Below are 20,187 nucleotides of genomic sequence, written 5' to 3'. Positions count from 1 at the left end.
TATGTCATGTTTTTTTTCCTTTTGTTGGTGCAGAAATCCTGCACGTAACAATAGCTGCATATAAATAACGTGCATTTTACCAATTAATTCAGACATAAATCTATAATAAATGTTTTAACCCGCATGCAGCTATAACTCCAGATTACATATTAAGCATAATATGAAAAGTGGAATACGTTAAATGCTTTCTGTGCAAATAAATTGCCTGGCATTGTTAGTAACCAAAGGTTAACATTTCTGCCCCCACATTTTCAACTGCTAGCCAGTATGTACTTCAGGCTGGATAGAGCTGTGCTTACATTTGAAAACCCTGCTTATCTTTCTAGTGATTTACCTGGATCAAACTGTATAAGTCTGGAAGGATTCATGGAAATGTCTTTGCCAAGAACAGCACTTATTTCATTCACCTACAAAAAAAGACAAATTGTTTTGACAATGGGTCAGTTTTTAGGTAAGAAGCTTTTACTACCACGGGACATAGATTAAGTGATCCCCCCATAACTGAGGTACAGCAATTGCAATTTATTTTCTCAGTGCTTACATTTTTTATTCTCTGTTTCACACAAATTGTTTAGAGTAAGATAACGGGAAATCTTATAACAACAGATGTTTTTCTAGGAACCATTGTTCATCTACTGACAACACAGGTGCTAACAAGTTTCCAATCAAGACCAAATATACAGAGCTCATCTAAGCAGTGATAGGCATACATGGGTACCAAGGATTATAAATACATACAGCCAATGCTCTATAGTCAGCTGAGTAAATAAGGCTTATTTATCTACCTTAACACCAAGTTCTTCCCATACATACGCTCTATACGATAATACACTAGGCAAAGAGATTACCCCATATTAGTCCAGTCATTATAGTGGTTGTTCAGCTAATTTTGGAGGGATGTTTTCTGATGATAAATTAGGACCAATTCTTTTGTCCTGCAACTGCTCAACTCTTTGGTTCATTATCTACCTTAACACCAAGTTCTTCCCATACATACGCTCTATACGATAATACACTAGGCAAAGAGATTACCCCATATTAGTCCAGTCATTAAAGTGGCTGTTCAGCTAATTTTAGAGGGCTGTTTTTTGATGATAAATTAGGACCAATTATTTTGTCCTGGAACTGCTCGACTCTTTGGTTCATTGCCAGATGAGCCATACAGAAGGACTGCCTGTTTTTTAGTAATCTATCCTGTTTTAGGGATATTTCAACATCAAAACTGGATTTGGCATGATCCAGTTATCCTATCCAAACAAGAATTTAAGCAGAACCTTTTGGGTTTCAAGGTGACAATTTTTCTGCTTCCATGTCATTGTGCTAAGTGCACTTTTCAGATACAAATCTGCATGTTTGCTCCCTGCATTTTTTCCACATAATTCAAACATCAGTGCGGCCACACACCAAAGTTGTAATTGCACATGGTACACCAAACATGTGCTAGTTACCAATAGTTAGCAAAGTGGGGATGCCATTACTACCAGTGTGTCAGTAATTATCATTAGCATATAATATGCATGACAGTTGCAGGGGAAACATGGAATTAGCACCATGATCAGGGTATAAGTAATTCCCATGCACCAATACGTGAACTTGTGCTCTACTCATTAAAATAGGGGGTTCAGGATCATTTTTGCTCCCCCAAGTACTTTGCAGTAAAGATGCATGTTTGAGCACAAGTACCTTTTATGACTGGTATCAAATGCTCACAAGTATAAAGTGTTCATTTTAGTGCCCTGCATTCACAATGGTGGTTGTAAATGACTATAGTCTACACTTGGTGGCTTGGTCTTGTAGTTCTGACTAGGTGGTGGCTATCTTATATAGTAATTATGTGCATATAAATTAATGCTGTTCTGTACAATGTTAGAGAACTCCAAAAAATACTGAAGCAAAGGTTTTTTTTTTAGTGTGCTGTAAATACATTTCATTCAGGAAAACCGGTTTTACTTCTTCTGATGGCTATGACAACAACACAGAATATTTTGCAGTGACCTAAATATGCTACTTTAGCTGAAAAAAAAGAAACCTAATATTTTAATATTACAAAAGATAAATGCATTACTTGCTCAGTAAAACGCTGACATGGCACAAACTTTTACTTGTTTCATATGCAATTCAACGCATGGGGCTGCTACCTTGAGCGAAACAAAAGCAGACTCCAGGAGATAACCTTTTCTTGTCATCTTCAAAGACACAACTGCCTCGGTTTCACACACCTCATACATGCCTTGGAGCAATTCAATTTGACTCCATTTCAGCTCTAAACTGCAAAAAAATAAAAAACCCAGACAACATCAATTCAAGGCACATTTCTTTACATGCTGGTTGATGCACTAATCTTAGTATATTTTCCATTTTACAGTTTTGAAACTCCTAGAGAAATTGACATCCTGGGCTACTACTGCGTCCCCAACCATGTGTAATTGTAGCAATGAAATCAGTACATTCCTGTTTTTTGCATTGTAAAAGACAGATTGTCGCTAAAGTTACAAATATACCACATATACATATCATTTAGCCTCGACACAATAAAGAACACTTAGGGGCAGATTTATCAAAGAGTGAAATAAGCACTCACAAAAGAAAAAATCACCCACTCCCTATTAAATCCTATGGGATTTTTAGAAGTGTGTATATCAATGGGTGAAAGTTAGAGTTACATTTTTGATAAATATACTTCTAAAAACCCCATAGGAATTAACAGAAAGTAGGTTAATTTTTCTGTGGTGCCCCTTTTGTTCACAAAAGTAAGAAAGAAAGTACACATGGGGGTATTTGTATTAAAGCAAACATTTATTGGCAGTACTGTGCAGGGGTATGGGAACTACAATTTCTGTATGGGTACTGAAAACATTTCATACTCTTCTCTAGCACAGGTGCAAGATGAAGTTAAGGTGCAAGATGAAGTAGGGGTGCTGTGCAATACAATGTGGGCTTGCTGGGGATGTACTGTTGGGGCTTTGGGTTGCAGCTCTGTAGGTTAGTGGGTTTGCTCTGCAGTGTTGGAGAACTGTGGAGCTGTGCAATGTTAAGTAGGGGTAATGGGAGAAAACCCTTCAAATTACTGGCATATGCATGATAGACTGCAGTTCTGTGTTTGCAAGAGTATTGTAAACAATGAAATTAGCAGGCAGTTGGAGATATAAAGGAGATATAAACTAGCGATTTGGCTATTTAATGTTGGACCTTGCAACTGTGTATGGAACAAGGTGCTTGTGGGAGTTTTTAATGCAAATTTTGCATTGAGAACAAGCTGCTTTTTAAGAAACACTTCTGCCAAGTAGCCTTTGCCTGAAGAATCAAAGTATAATTTACAATCTACATCTACACTATGGACGATATATATTTGAAAACTTTTCTGAATCTCGTACTGACAGGGATACTTCTGTCTTAGGGCTGAGGGATAACAGTGCCAAGAGTCAACAATGACTCTTTAGTAAATGGAGCAAAGAATGTGAAACTATTTCTCTAAGGGTTTTTATATTTTGTGAAATAATTTAGCAATGTAATAAGAAAAAAAATATCTTTTGATACTCTCTGGTTTTGGAGCATAACATATAGCTATTGAATATCTCATAGGCAGCAATGGCCCAGTGGATAATGTTTTCTGGTAAATTACTTTCAAGTGGTCCCAGTTCCAAAATTTCTGTTTATATGGATTTAATTACAGCATAGATTTATAATGGTTTTAGTAAATAAGCAATGTGCAATTAAAAGAAAGGCAGTATGTGACTGGGTTTATTCTTGCAATGTCAGACACAGCTGTTTCCCTGTTTTTAAATGCACAGATGTTGATAGTTATGGAAAGAGAGACATCTTCTGGTGAAATGAAAGATTGCACCTTTTGGACAACTTATTTGCTGAGAGTCATTGATAGTGATAAGCAAATCTGTCCCATTTGGCTTAACTTTGAAGTCAATGGGTGTTCTTTTGTGGCTACCGCGTAACCTTTTTTTTTCCATCCATTGGAGTCTATGGGCATTCATTTAATTTGCAGTCTTTTTTAGCAGGCTATGTTTCCAAATTATGCCTTTGCTCCTTTTCTGGAATTATAAGGGAATTAAAACATAACAGCAAATCTATAGGACTTTATAAAGTAGGTTATTGCCTGACACCCAAAGCCAATGGCAGCTTTGTCAAAACAAAAACTGCAAGCTGAACCATCAACATCTTAGATGTCAGGGTGGGACGTAAAGGATAATAATCATTAAAAAATAAATATGTTCCCTTTTGCTGCACCCCTAGTAAAAATGTAGCTAGACACATACAAAGAGAAAATAGATAATTAACAGTGGTATTTTAATAAATAATGTGGCTGAAATGGCTCTACATTGAAACTGACTTACATTTGTGGTAAAGCTCTGTTTCCAACGGGGTCTGAAACTTCAAACTCTATGTTGTCATGAAAAACATCCACTGATGGATTTATTACGTAGAGCACTGATTTGCTGTTTAAATCCCTTTGTGTAAATCTTTCTCTTATAAACCTGCCTAATAATTAAAACAAAATAGGCAGCATTAGTCATAGAAGTTAAAATGTATCCATCCACTAATCAAAACCTTACCATCAGTCTGTTTGTACCAGTTATTACTCACAGGTATAGTATGGTGACATGACAGTGGGGAGGGCAAAAGGCAACCTGTGCAAGAGGCTTCTGATTGGAGAGGCCTCCTGCATAAGAAAACAACCCCCAGGATTAAAAGTAAAGTAGTCAAGGGAGAACTTTCTGCATATTTATCTTTCATTCCTTTGATTTCCATTTAATGGCAATGTACAATCTAATCTAAAAATATTTCAGCCAAATTAAAGAAATGCTTTACAGTTTTGGAAGGGATAAAACAGAGGAGACATACCTGTTGTAACATTCTCTAAATAACCATAGTGAGGCCCTCCTAATATGTGAAAGACAATTCTTTCATCATCTGTGTCTGGATCAGATGCCTTTAAGTGTCTTGAAGTAATATAAATTCCATACTGGCCATTTTTCAGAAGCTCAACTTCTGTAAGGCATTGAAGATGGACAATTCTGGGAGCTGTGCTGTCCACAGGATCTACCTTGAATATGGAAAATAGATATACAAGTCATTTACCATTTCTTCATGGCAGCAAATTGTGTCACTGACTCTCGACTTGATAGTTGCATATGTATTGGTTACATTTATATCAGTGAATATGAGTTACCATAATTTCAAGTGTAATTAAATCCTCTTAGTGTTGTTGGGAAGGGTGACACATCCAACGCTTGTTTTCCCAAAACTGCCATAAAGCGCATGGGTATTACAGCAAAGTAAATAAAACAGAACATTCCACATCAACTTGTAAAAGAATACAAATACAGTCCAATATAAATAGCGAAAGGAGTTATTTCACAATATACACAGCTGAACAGTTCACTCCATGCAGTAACCTGCCTAGAACTATGCCCTGCATTCCAAAAGCAATGAAATTACATCAAATTATTAAACATATATCAGTTTCATAGCATTACGAAGGATATATTTACACTTTGGTATACACATGTCTAGAAAAAAAATTGGTTTAGGAAATGCACACTAAAGTGTTAACTTCACCTACTCAGCAGTTGGACAGTATGAAATAAACAATAACAGAATGATTGGAATTTTATCCTTAATTTCCTCCTTCGTGCCTTTTACTTGGTGCAATAAACATACCAATGACACATGCTTCCAGTCAATGAGCTGAGATGGAGTAAGGAGGACAACATTTAATCAGAATATAAGATTAGAAATCAGGGAAGAGGAAACTTGGAAGGTGAAGATAGACAAAAAATCCCGAGGAGGCAGCTAATCTGTTTAATTACTTGGACATAGCTGAGCCTGTTTTGTTCAGCCAAAGAACATCACCATGGCAGCAAAATCCACGCATTAACACATTGATTTAAAAATGACACAGAAAATCTTTGCACAGCAGTGAGCCTTAACCTATGGTTTGGGATCAAACCCCATATTTAAACTATGGGTTGGGATCAAAACCCATTCTTAACCTATGGGTTGGGTCCCCATGCAATTTAAATGGGTGATACTATAATTACTATATTTTATATAAAATCATAATTTTCAGATATTTAGCACAAGCAGACACAGGCTCTTCAGTCACTTGGATCCCTGTGTTTCAAAGGTAAGGGGTGGCTTCCTGCAAAACTGTCTTCTATCGCAAACTTGGGTCTCCTTATATAAAAAGAATAACATTTGTCGATACCAATGGATGCCAACAGGCAGGTAGTTTTGAGAGCTTTATCGCTTGCAGCCGATAAAACCCCCCAATCTGTCAGGGCTTTCAAAAGTTTGTGAAATACAATGTAATTTTGTATTAACATTGTTTCAATTATCTAAATATGTAATTTGGATAGGGTGCCCAAACATTTGCATACAATTGTATATAAATTACTAAAAAAGATAACAGTTGTTCCTAGTTTGTCTAGGCCCTTGGATCTAGATTAAACCAGGAACATTTTTGGATCAGCTGACACATGAGGGTGCAGACTCTATGCCACTCCCCCTCACCCAATGCCCTTGCTACAATAAAATAGACAGATTTCTGGTTCAGAAATACAGACACTTGGCCCCTACAATTACCAGGGATAACCCATGGTAAAGTTAGTTTTCATTTGAGCATATAAATACTTAAAGGAAACTATACCCCCAAACAATGTAGGGCTCTATAAAAATATATTGCATAAACAAGCTCATATGTAAAACCCTGCTTCATTTACATAGACTATTTTCCCAAAAATATTTTATTTAGTAGTATATGCCATTGCATAATCCTAAATAGAAAATTGCCATTTTAAGTACTAAGGGCTCATACAGGATCATCCGATTTACGGTGCACACAAACAAAATGCACACATACATGTTAGATTACATTTACCAATTAATAGACAAAGTCCTGTCTTTTACTTCCACACTTCTTGTTACGGTTAGAGCTGCATTACTTCCTGTCAGGTGATCTCTGAGGGAGCACACAGCCCATCACAAAATGGTGGATCAAGAGAAAAGATGTAAAAGGGCAATATTTACTAATATAATTGCCTATTTGGTAGCCTCTGTGAGAGCTGGAAGCCTATAGAAGGCTCTGTTTGGCTTTACACTGGGTTTTATGCATTCAACACTTGCCTCCAAGCACCTACTTTGAGGCCACTGGGAGCAACATCAAAGGGGTTGGGGGCAACAAGTTGCTCATGAACCACTGGTTGGGGATCACTGATCTACATTAATAAAATTATTTCTAAAATCAACCATTTAGCCACAATTAAGTACCAGAAAAAAGAACCACCATCAGACGTACCTTAAACTTTACAAACTAAAAATTATAGCACTAAAAGATTTTGTAGTAACACAGCCAAAAACATGACGCAGTTTACTCACTCATAGTAGCTAATTATTCATTAGCTTTTAAGATTTGCACTGCACTTGACAAATCTATACTAATACCTGAGGCTTTAGTAGGCATTGGCAAACTTTTTAATGTTAATGCACAATCTTGTGATTTTCATACAGAGTAATCTATTATATCTAGTAATCTGTTCGGTTTGTGAGAGATTGTTGCTGTCTCTATATGTGGCCTCACAGCAGGTCATAGAGATATGTGACACGTAAATGGTCATAATGTAAAGCACACGTGTCAAACACAAGGCCCGCAGGCTGACTACAGCCCTTCTGGCTGTTTTATGTGGCCCCCGGTGACTGTGCCTGACCATGCAGCACCAATGGCCTGACTGCACTGTGGCTGGGCCTGACCTTACAGTAACTTAATAAGAAATTTGGCGACTTATGTGATTGAGTTTGACACCCCTGACGTAAAGGAAGGCTAAACCCTAAAAAATTAATTAATATAAACTTATTCAGGGTGGTCCTCTGAACACTTTTATATTTTACAGTGGTTTCCGAGATATAATAGTTTCCCAGTTTTTTTATGCTGCTAGGCAAGCTTTAGCTCATCAGCCTTTTGAAGGCACAGAGTGCCCTAACTGTGTATGCATTTATCTAGGCACTTCCTAGATTCAGTTAATCCTTGGGTTGCTGACTTTCAGTTGAGGCAAAAGCCTGTTATTAGCTTCTAAAAATGCAAATATCTCTAAAAATATCACTATCACTAAAAATAGAAAATTAACATAATCTGCTCAGAGAAGCACCCTAAGTTTGCATCAGTCGATTTATTCTTTGGGTTTAGATCCCCTTTAAGCTCTTAAATGCAGTTCCTCATGGTACAGGTATGGGATCCCTTATCCGGAAACCCATTATCCAGAAAGCTCCGAATTACGGAAAGCCTGTCTCCCATAGACTCCATTTTAATCAAATAATTCAGATTTTTAAAACTGATTTCCTTTTTCTCTGTAGAAATAAAACAGTACCTTGTAATTGATCCCAACTAAGATATAAATAATCCTTATTGGATGCAAAACAATCCTAATGGGTTTAATTAATGTTTTATTGATTTTTTAGTAGACTTAAGGTATGGAGATCCAAATTACGGAAAGACCCCTTATCCGGAATACTCTTGGTCCCGAGCATTCTGGATAATGGGTCCTATACCTGTATAAAGTAAAACGTGCTTATCTTGTGTAAGGTCTCTCTTGCACAGAAGCTTATCTGCTTCACAAAATCTGACATCCTATAACTGTCTTTCTAGTTGCCACTGCAAATCATATATGTATTTTTTTTAAAGAAAATAAATACCAGATGGTAGCCACGTATGCACCAGTTTTTTTTTTAGCCACGTTTTATGAATCATACCATTTTGAATTGTAAATTAGTTAGGATCTATGACATAATACATTTATCCAAACATGTTATATGTGTATCATTTATTGATATGGTGCCAACCTGTGTTTTAAATATATTAGTCAACCCTGTACAACTCTACAGTTTGTCAGTGAAAAAATGTTAAAGATGTAGTTCACTTTTATATTCATTTTTAGTATGATGAAGAGAATAGAAATATAAGCAATAAAAAAGTAACAGTAAAATTGTAGCTTCATAGGCCAATAGTATTTTGGCTGTCAGTGATCCCCATTTTAAAAAAAAGAAGAGGCAGAAGTAGAAGTGATGTTTAGTTCCTGTGTGTAAAAAAATGTAAAGAAATTACCTAGTCCTATCTAAGGATTCTGGGAGTGTCAACAGAGCAACATATTTTTGTTAAAGCGGACCTGCCACCCAGACTGAATAATAAAAGTAATTTTCAAGTGAAACATGAAACCCAAATTGCTTTTTTTAAATAACACATCCATACCCATTATAAAGGCTTTTGAAAATTCCAGCTGTCAATCATATATTGCCTGCCAAGCCCCTATGCCTTAGGCATAGAGGCGGGGCAGACAATACCTTTCGCTTTCCATTTAGCAGTTCCTCGATGTCACTACACTTCACACTTTTCCCCTCCCTCCGCATCACCTAATTACGTAGTCAGTGCATGGGTATAGGCATCTAGTCCTCCAACAAGATTTTGGTGTGATAAAAAGCTAACAGTGTCCACAAAATGGCAGCTGTCTGCTTGCTGTGATTGAATAGTTCCAAGACTGAAGAAAACAAGATTTATACTATCTGTATAGTGTATATTAAGTTTATTTTGCTCAACTAACATGATAGAAAAGAATTTGGAGTTTTTTCTTAGGGTGACAGGCCCCTTTAAAGTTATTTATGGTGGTAAATATTAAATAAAATATGAGGGATTCAGTTTGGGTGGGATGATCACCATCCTGCACTATGCAGCAGTTTGTTTGTCAGAAAATACAAATGTAAGAAAGCTTAATGCCTGTTTTCATTAAAAATATGGTCCATATTGGCAAAACTTGTTTTCCAAGGTGGCAAAGTCATTATTTTCAAACAGCAGAGGGTAGTGGAGCTATTGGGTAAAATCTGCTTTGTAATCCCTAATTAGCTTATAAGAACATTTTATAAAAGAATATAAAAACAGAGTTGCTGTCCCCTAGGCACAATAAATCCTAGAAACACAAATATAATAGTTTCTCTATCCAGAAGCTATGGAGTCCCTATATTCTGGGCTTCCATTGAGTTCCTCCCAATGCTTAGGAGCCAGGCAACAGGGACTTCTTATCTGAATAATGGTCAGTTTATCTAAATGTAGGGGTGTTTACGTGGAATCAGAGGAAGTTTATTGTTGTCCTCTGTGTATATATGCTTTTATGTGGGAGTAATCATCATTTTCCAAGTTCAAACTATGGACTAAGCCTACCCACAGATCTCATTCCTGCAGATATACTTGCCTGTATTGTGAATGGAACTGGTTCCGTCTGAATCTTCCCATTAATGATAAATCCTTGATTTGCTTTGTCTGTAACAGTAAACATAAACCTGTCTATTTGAGCATCCTGTCCAGCATGCTTATAGGCAATGTCTAGATTGTCAATATCTCTTTGGGTGAAGTGATCTTGCTGTAGTGGAAAGCCTCTGAGGTATAATTGCCCATATTGAGGGAGACCCACCAACTGAAAAGTAATGTTCTGAGATGACGTGTCAGGGTCCAGTGCCTGTAGGGTGGCCGGGGAAATACACTCCATAGACCCTCTCACTTGTCTTAGACCATCGTTCCTGGATAGTGTTGGAAGAGTTCGATCGACTGTTTCCAGTGCGATGTTCATGATCCCATGTTTCGTTTTCAGCCCATTGCTGACTAGGAATCTGGCAAAAAGAGGCAAGGGAGCCTTCAGCATTGGTTCTTGTTTCCCCATCTACACAAAAGAAATGACAACACCTTTACTCAAAGGCTTCTCCTTGAGTGTGTCCTAGCAAGCTGCTTAATATACTTTGCCAAATGATGGATAATATCATGGGACTATTATAAGCTTAGGAAAATTCTATTTTGCCTTTACCACTGTAACAAGATGTTGAGATATAAATATTAAAAAGTTATGGGGGTTAAAAGAAATATATCTTTTTAATGGGTTGATAAATGATGAGATGGCAAATGCAATCCAACAAAATTAATTTTCTACATTTGCCTATGATAAAATTTAATGAATACAGTCTTAACACTAGGTGGACAAATTGGTTTTGCAGTTGCTCTTGAAAAGCTTTCTTTGTAAAGTCTTGTCTGTATCTTTGTTTGAGATTAAAACATATTTTAAAGAAATAATGGCTTAATGGTGCCCGTGAAAACTGCACTATTTGAGGGTTAAAATGACTGGAAATGTCATTAATCATCATGCCAGCTCTTAGCTCTGTTGTCTAGCGCTATAGAAGGTTCTACACAGGTTTTCTCAGAGAGGTAGACAATATGCATTGATAATCCAGCTGTAAGTAACCAACATGACAGTTTCTAAACAAACCCCACTATGGGAAAATGGGATGCTCTGAAATAGTTAAAATGTTGAGAGAAAGTCCTTGGTGCTCAGCAGGAGCCTCATCTTCAATTGAACATTACAGATCCTCTGTGCTGCCTGCAGCTCCATGGTGATGGAACTGGCTACAGAGGCTGCCATCTGTCATGGAATTTGAAAAGATAAAAAGAGGAAAAATTGCAGGAGCAGTAAATAGTGCCAATTCAATGGAGAATCAAGCCAGCGTGTCAAAATGGAGGACATTCGCGTCTGTACTTGGCACTCTCCTGCCGGCACCTGATGTCAGGGGTTGCTAATCACTTGGTGTCATCTGTCCAAATAAGAAGTGCCACATTCTTCCTCCAAGCGAGAGGCATCAGACAATACACAGTCATATTTCTGACTTAGACAAAATGCAGTAGTGGAACATAAAAACTGATCATTCAGACACACATTAATTAATGTCGTCCTGGCTCTTCTGGCCTGCCACTGAATGCAGTCAAGGGAGGAACACCAGGTTAACTGCAGTGGTCTTTTGCCAGATTTTTATAGCAAGAAATGTTAATTAAAATCGTTTTTTAAATGTTCCCGCCTTTGTCTTAGAGTTCTAAATTATCTTTCCATTTTCAAACAGGCTGCAAAAAAAAGTGTTTTATAATACTAAATTGGACTAGTGACAACCTCCTCTGAGATAACTCTGTAAGACCAGGTGCGCTGGTGTCACTACCAGCTGTAAGGGCTACTGGAGTCACTCATTAGTACTCAGGATTTACGTGTCCAATTTCTGCTTATTAATTATTTAAAGGACTATTGACACAAGACCTCTATGCTCAATATTGCTCTCCTGTTAAATTTTATTGCTGCCATAAATTTGACATTACTTTATTTGTTGGCAAATTGAAGAGATAATTCTCAGTGTCATAATTCATTCATTACACCAATCATAAATACTGCATTACTACTGTAATCATCTTAATAATTGTCACTTTATGATGAATTTCAATCTAGCCGTCTAAATATATACATTCTAGCCACATATTCACTTTTAGTGTAATGACCTACCGCCTATTACCAAACAATCTGTTTTAAGCCTGTGTGTGCGATAATGGTTAGATGGAGCTCCAAAACTGCAGCAGATTTGTAACAATAATTATTACTTTTATTTGGGTTTCACCAAGAGGGACCAGCTGCTATTGCAATTGGTCATGTTTCACTGGGTTGTCTGTATGTATGAAAGTGCAGCTGTTAGTCAAGGGAGGGGGCTGCTTCATGCAGGGATAGAAACAGGTAATGGACCCATAAGTTAAGCAGCCAATCAGAGGGTTTTTATATAAGGTATATTTAAGAGATGGCTCATATTCCAGCTGCTTGCATTCATATTGGTGCCTGCACACCATATGTCCTTCTTTGATGCACTGAATTATGCCTATGCGGATGGACAATCAGTTAATTAAGCAACTTCATTTAAAGCTTCCAGATGATTCAAATGATTGCTTTCATTTGCCATTTCCTGGTTGATGTCATGTTTGTGTGAGATAGTCATAAGAGAACAGGGGGCCAAAGCAATAAAGGGGCTCTAGCATCCCTACACATTGGGGCACATTCATCAAAGTACGATTGAGTCCGAATACAAAATTTTTTTATTATTTCTAAGTTTTAGAACTGTGCGTATTTTTTGCAACTTGTTTGTTAATTTGCACAACTTTTTCGTACTTTGCGACAATTTGCGCGACAACATTGTAATTGTCGCAACGAGTACGAAAGTTTCGGATTCATTCAAGCTTCGGGCCAGGTTGGAGCTGCAGAGTGCCATTGAGTCCTATGGGAGGCTTCCAAAATCATGCACTGAAGGTTCAAAGTCAGAAAGGTTTTCCCGCCGTTTACGAACGTTCAGATACGAAAATTTTGGATCGTAAGTACAAATTTTTGTATTCAAACAGAAAGAATTTTCGTGACATTTGCGATCATCAGAAATTATCGAATTTCGTGATTCGGATTCCTACTTTAGTGAATCTGGCCCATTGTATTGAGGTACAGTGCCCAGCATCGCCTGTGGGTCTTTTGCTATGGAATGCTCGAACTTGTAGTGAAACAATAGCTTGGTTATATGGTCCTGTCGCAGATATTAAAGTACAAGTATATAAATTAATACTCAGCAATATTAACATTTCTTGTTCTAGGGTCATACTGTTGGGGTCCAAGGGTAAATATCTCCTCTGCCCTAACCTAAATCTGTCTTTTTTGCTGGTGGTGCACATTCTGAAGCAGTCTTTGTAGGTGCCATTTCCTTTTAGTTCGCACAACAAAGCTCACAAATGTCAAAACAGACAGTTAATAAGCTAAACCTAATTTACATGTGTCATAAAGACATAAGATAAATAATAAATGGTAAAATACTGCAGTGTATATAAGCCATTGGGATCACTTTATAGTAGAATCAGGTAAAAGGAGTATTTTTCACATACCTAAACATATCAGTAGTGGCTGCTGAATTGAAATCGTGGACGTAGCAGATTGTGTGAGCAGCCACATCCATCTGACTGAAACTTGTTATGGGGATTCCAGGATGCTTAACATATTCAATCTGCCCATATTGGGGTGGCGAGGATAACACATACAGCAGCTCTTCTGGTCTGTCGGTCCCATCAGTGGCGAGAAGGACATTTGTTGTTATGATAACTCTCTCTCCCTTGGACACATTAAGCATTTTCACAAAAACTGCAATATCTCCTGTACAGAAATAAAAAAAAAAAAAAAACACATGAAACCCTATTGTTTATTTATTAACCCTTATTTATATAGTGCTTACATGATGAACAGTACTTTATTCAGATCAGTCCCTGTTCCTATGTAGGTTTAAAATCTAATTTTCCTATCACATGTATCCAAAGATATGCTGGGATTTCTGCTACATTTGTTTCACGTGCATCCTTTAATAGATATCAAACATCTGTTGAGATAATGCTTAAGTGAGAATTTAATAGTGAGAGTCATTAACCCCAATCAAATAAAGTCCTTAGAAACTATGTATTATTCAAGTGTTTCAGTTCTCAAACAGTGGTTTGGAATTGCCACTTCCAGTGTAGTATACCATGAAAATAATAAGATACACAGGAGAGCTGAGTCGGTGCAGTTAAGAGTTAGATTAATTTAGAGATGCATCCTGCTACATGCAGTGCTATACATCTCTAAATGAAACCAACACTTTATTGCACTGACTCATCTCTCTAGTGGATCTTATTGTTTTCAGGGTCTTTCATCTCCTTACCATATTGACAGTCCAAAATAGGTTGGTGTAAGGCAAGAGCAAGAATGCAGACAAACAACCACAAAGTCACTCCGGAATTCAGTCAAGCTCACCACAGTAAGTAGGGAACTATTTGTGTGGGTCATGGGCACAGCTGAATTTAAAGGCAATGTGCTCTCAACCTTTTGTCTTAAAAAAATTCTATTCAGTGCTTTGTTCCAAAGGGGTTCATTTGCATTGTGTGAAGGGATAGTGATAAATTGCTGCTAAAATATAGTCCATGGTGACACGGAACTTAGAATGATGCATTTTTAATGGTATTAAACCAAGGTGAATATTTAATGTTATTCATTAATTACATTGTAATTGGTAATTTTGTTTTATTATAATATTAGCACACAATACAATTCTGCAAAATTAAAGATTATAGGACCAGCTTTTATACCTTTTTCCATATCCTTGACATAAATATGAACAGATATCTCAGGTGATCGGTTTCCGCCATCCCAAAGGTGGAAAGTAAACGTGTCTTCATTTTTTGAGCCCATTGTTCCAGTATGCACATATCTAACCAGGTTCATATCAATGTCCTCCTGAGTGCATTTCATTCCAGTATGCAAGGTCACCCAGTTTTTATTGACCTGAGCAATTAGAAGAAAAAAAACCAATGAAAATGCACATATAATACAAATATATTTCATAGTCAAGTTCCCCGGGTGAGTGGAAAGAATGGTTCTTTGTGCATAGCAGCTATGCTAAATAAGAATGCCTGGGCTGCATGTGTTCTTTAAGAGTTTTTATTTTATTTTAAAGAATGGTATGCATCTCCTTTATTGAGATACATTCCTATTTACACAGAAGTATCACTTTAATATAAAATCTATGACAAAAATATCACACTAATAGCATTCCCATTGATAGATCCCATAACTGTAAAGTGATTTTCTTCTGCTCCTTACATTTAATGAAGATATTAATTTAACATTTTTACTGAAAATGCAACAAGAAAAATCTGTGCTAAGAAGAATATAAGCACATTAGGACATACTTTCATCTGAAGCTGGCCATGCTCTGGACATCTGTCAATAACATAGGAAATGTTTGTCCTGGGTGTGTCCATATCTTCTGCTGACAGTATGGCACTTGATATAAGAGTTTGTTCCCCCATGCTTAGCACCAAATCGCAGTGCCTGCAAATCAGAAACAGATACTGTGCAATTAATTGTACTTAATAAGATACCAATGAAAAAACAGGAGTGTTTGGGGGTTTAATATTTGGGGCTGTCACACAGAAATCAGGATCATTGAGAGATATGTTTTTATATTTGATCCATGTGAAATTACTCTGTAGTGCATTGTGGCATGGTATATTTTAACTCACCATACTAGTAGATCACAATCCTTGCTGGCACCATTGTTTAAAGAAAATAGAGAGGTACTGCTTATTATAAGGGAAAGTTTCCTTTTAAAGGGAGCAAAGGCACATGTAGTTCTACAATACAAAATAGGATTGTTTTTGTAAGATTCTATATCCACATCACGGAGCACTACTGCCAGTTAATATAATACATTTTTGTCACACAGGAACAACTTGGGTGTTAGCTGAAGCTTTACTGTAACAGGCATATTGCTATGTTGACTGTCAGTTTGACGCTTACTTGGTTAGCACAGGCTTTTCGTCATTAACTGCAATTACATTCACAAAAATAGTTCTCCTGACTTCATGCTTTCCATCAGATAGCTGGATAGTGAAGCTGTCAGCAAGGTTTTCTGAGTCATCATGCATGTATATCATCTTCATTCCTACAAGAGAGTAGCAATTTAACTACCATCTGGAAACCTTCCCCCCCCCAAAAAAATACATCAGCACATTATATTTTTTTAGCTGCAAATAATGGTTCTGTTTAGGGCATTCTTCTACCCCTGCAATCACACTCTATGTATGGAAGTCATTCAACAAATATTGGTTATCACCCTCAAAGTTGAACTTTAACTATATAAACATTTTGGAGTCTTCTTAGCAATAAGAGAAGATTCCCCAAAAAATTATGCACCACAAAACCACTGTCGGAAATACAGGTATCGGACCCCTTATCCGGAAACCCATTATCCAGAAAGCTCCGAATTACGGAAAGCCCGTCTCCCATAGACTCCATTATAATCAAATAATTCAGAATTGTAAAACTGATTTCCTTTTTCTATGTAGAAATAAAACGGTACCTTGGAATTGATCCCAACTAAGATATAAATAATCCTTATTGGATGCAAAACAATCCTATTGCGTTTAATTAATGTTTTATTGATTTTTTAGTAGACTTAAGTTGTTGAGATCCAAATTACAGAAAGACCCCTTATCCGGAATACCCTTGGTCCCGAGCATTCTGGATAATGGGTCCTATACCTGTACTGATATAATGTAGCTCATTTATTCCAATATATTCCTGTTACAAAAGTTGCCAAGAAAAATGAAACACTCCAAAACAGTCTAAAATCAAAATAACTGGAAACAACTATATATATGTGTATATATATATATATATATGTGTGTGTGTATATATATATAGTGAACCCAGGGTGGCACTCTGCTTCAGCAACACCGAGTTATATTCCAAAAAGATCAATCGTGTATTAAAAACGCATGAACAGCCAACGTTGCATTTTGGTCCCCATCGGGACCTTTCTCAAGGCTGTTCATGCATTTTTAATACACGATTGATCTTTTTGGAATATAACTCGGTGTTGCTCAGTCTTTTAAAGCGAATATATACCCCTATGTTATTAACTTGCAAAAATAAATATATATTTTTTACACATACATACCTTGTTTCACAGAAAGTTTGCCTGTTCTGCAGGGAACAGTTCCCCACACTCCTTAGTGTAATGCAAGCCCTCCCTCACTTCTTTCTATTGTGGAGTGATGGATTCTGGGACTTGAAGTCCCTTTGCTTTCCAGAGAATCTGTGCATCACCCACTAGAATAAATCATTTCACAATGGAACAAGGTTAGAAAGGTGTTGCATTATACTGTGAGCCTATGGGGGCTTGAGAAATGGTCCTTATGAGTAATTTGTCTCCCTTTCAACCTGTATAATAAGGTATGTCTGTGTAAAAATTGTATTTATAGGAACAAGAACTAAGACATTCTACTTAGACAGCACACCTAAAAGCACTTGTGTTTTTTAAGACCACCATCATTTTATTGCATTTTGTGTAGAAAACCAATGAGTCAAAACAAGAAATATGATAGGTCTCTAGAAGTGTATTAACGTGGCTAATACTTGCTAAAATGCAATAAAGACACAATCCATTCTGAAAAATTTCCCTTTTTCAATAAGTTCCTCTGTGCATACTATAAGCTTTATCTTTTAAACTTATTGTTGACCTCAAATAAATAAAAGTTTCAAACCTGTCTCATAAAATCCTACCATTTTTTAGCAGGTCCATGGAAAAATCTTGTATCACAGGCAGGCTGTTTGCCTGATGCCTTTTTATTAATTGGCTTCTATTCATGTGCCCACTGATATACGATTCCTCAATAATCAGTCCATGTCGGGGCTGCTCTATAACAGTAAAGTATAAGTGGTTCTGTGGCACATCCATGTCTGACACATTTATTACAGTGGGATCCAATTTCTTCATTTGTCCTTCAACAACCTACAGAAACATCCAACCAAGAAACTAGCAGTGAACTCAGTAAAAAAGTGCAAATATACACTAGATAGCATATACATTGTTTTAATGTTATTCATGAATAGGAAGAAGAATGAGAGAAACTACCAATGCAAACTTGAAAGTGTATGGGAGTCATTTATAAACAATGGACAAATTTGCACCTGGGCAGTAACCCACAGCAATTAATCAGATGATTGATTTCAGCTTTGAACCTACAGCTGGCTAAAAAAAGCTACTTAGTGATTGGTTGCAAATTTGCCCAGTGTTTATAAATAAGCCCCAGTACAGACATAGCTACATAGTTACATAGTTACATAGGGTTGAAAAAAGACCAGTGTCCATCAAGTTCAACCCATCCAAGTAAACCCAGCACACTTAACCCACACCTACCAATCTATACACTCACATACATACACTATATATACAACCACTAGTACTAACTGTAGATATTAGTATCACAATAGCCTTGGATATTCTGATTGATCAAGAACTCATCCAGGCCCCTCTTAAAGGCATTAACAGAATCTGCCATTACCACATCACTAGGAAGGGCATTCCATAACCTCACTGCCCTCACCGTGAAAAACCACCTACGCTGCTTCAAATGGAAGCTCCGTTCCTCTAATCTAAAGGGGTGACCTCTGGTGCGCTGATTGTTTTTATGGGAAAAAAGAACATCCCCCAACTGCCTATAATCCCCTCTAATGTACTTGTACAGAGTAATCATGTCCCCTCGCAAGCGCCTCTTTTCCAGAGAGAACAACCCCAACCTCGACAGTCTCACCTCATAGTTTAAATCTTCCATCCCCTTAACCAGTTTAGTTGCACGTCTCTGCACTCTCTCCAGCTCATTAATATCCTTCTTAAGGACTGGAGCCCAAAACTGCACTGCATACTCAAGGTGAGGCCTTACCAGGGACCTATAAAGAGGGCAAAATTATGTTCTCATCCCTTGAGTCAATGCCCTTTTTTATACAAGACAGCACTTTATTTGCTTTAGTAGCCACAGAATGACACTGCCTGGCATTAGACAACTTGTTATCAACAAAAACCCCTAGATCCTTCTCCATTAAGGAAACCCCCAACACACTCCCATTCAGTAGATAGTTTGCGTTTATATTATTTCTACCAAAGTGCATAACTTTGCACTTATCAACATTGAACCTCATTTTCCAGTTTGCTGCCCAGTTATCTAATTTTGTCAAATCGCTCTGCAAAGCGGCAGCATCCTGCATGGAACTTATAGTTTTGCACAATTTAGTGTCATCAGCAAAAATAGAAACAGTACTGTCTATGCCCACCTCCAGGTCATTAATAAACAAGTTAAAAAGCAAAGGCCCAAGGACTGACCCCTGCGGTACTCCACTAACCACACTGGTCCAATTAGAAAATGTTCCATTTACAACCACTCTTTGTACTCTATCCTTCAGCCAGTTCTCTATCCAATTACAAATATTATGTTTTAGGCCAATATTCCTTAATTTGATCATTAACCTTCTGTGAGGTACTGTATCAAACGCTTTAGCAAAGTCCAAGTAGATGACATCAACTGCCATTCCAGCATCAAGGTTCCTGCTCACCTCCTCATAAAAGGCCACTAAATTAGTCTGGCAAGATCTGTTACGCATAAAACCATGCTGGCACAAACTAATAGTATTGTGAACTGCAATGTATTCAAGTACCCTATCCCTTATTACCCCTTCCAAAAGTTTTCCTACTACTGATGTCAGACTAACAGGCCTATAGTTTTCAGGCTGAGAACGGGATCCCTTTTTAAATAACGGCACCACATTAGCAATCCGCCAGTCTCTTGGCACCATGCCAGACCTCAATGAATCCTGAAAAATTAAGTGAAGAGGTTTGGCAATCACAGCGCTCAGCTCATTTAATACCCTGGGATGAATCCCATCCGGCCCTGGACCTTTGTTTACCTTTACATGTTCAAGTCTCTTTTGAATTTCCTCC

General features: G+C 37.3%; 1 protein-coding gene across 4 annotated transcripts in view; it reads right to left on the bottom strand.

Moving 5' to 3' along the window:
• The window catches only part of frem1 (FRAS1 related extracellular matrix 1), a 74,833-nt gene that overhangs the window by 15,597 nt on the left and 39,049 nt on the right, over positions 1-20,187 (bottom strand). For 3 of the 4 annotated variants that reach the window (XR_001925426.2, XM_002939090.5, XM_031890521.1), the window contains exons 20-29: positions 17,976-18,204; positions 16,209-16,353; positions 15,599-15,740; positions 14,996-15,191; positions 13,769-14,033; positions 10,251-10,665; positions 4,858-5,059; positions 4,350-4,494; positions 2,139-2,268; positions 335-407 (exon numbers count right to left, since the gene is read on the bottom strand). Coding sequence is in view for 3 of the 4 variants with exons in the window: in XM_002939090.5 (XP_002939136.2) it covers positions 335-407; positions 2,139-2,268; positions 4,350-4,494; positions 4,858-5,059; positions 10,251-10,665; positions 13,769-14,033; positions 14,996-15,191; positions 15,599-15,740; positions 16,209-16,353; positions 17,976-18,204 (1,942 nt within the window). In the remaining variant the exon portion in view is untranslated. Of the gene's footprint in view, positions 1-334; positions 408-2,138; positions 2,269-4,349; positions 4,495-4,857; positions 5,060-10,250; positions 10,716-13,768; positions 14,034-14,995; positions 15,192-15,598; positions 15,741-16,208; positions 16,354-17,975; positions 18,205-20,187 lie in introns of those variants that run through there. The other variant, XM_031890523.1, reaches the window with a different exon arrangement.

Source organism: Xenopus tropicalis, chromosome 1 (genome assembly GCF_000004195.4).
Source record: "Xenopus tropicalis strain Nigerian chromosome 1, UCB_Xtro_10.0, whole genome shotgun sequence".
Classification (NCBI taxonomy): domain Eukaryota; kingdom Metazoa; phylum Chordata; class Amphibia; order Anura; family Pipidae; genus Xenopus; species Xenopus tropicalis.
This window is presented reverse-complemented; position numbering and strand designations above follow the sequence as displayed.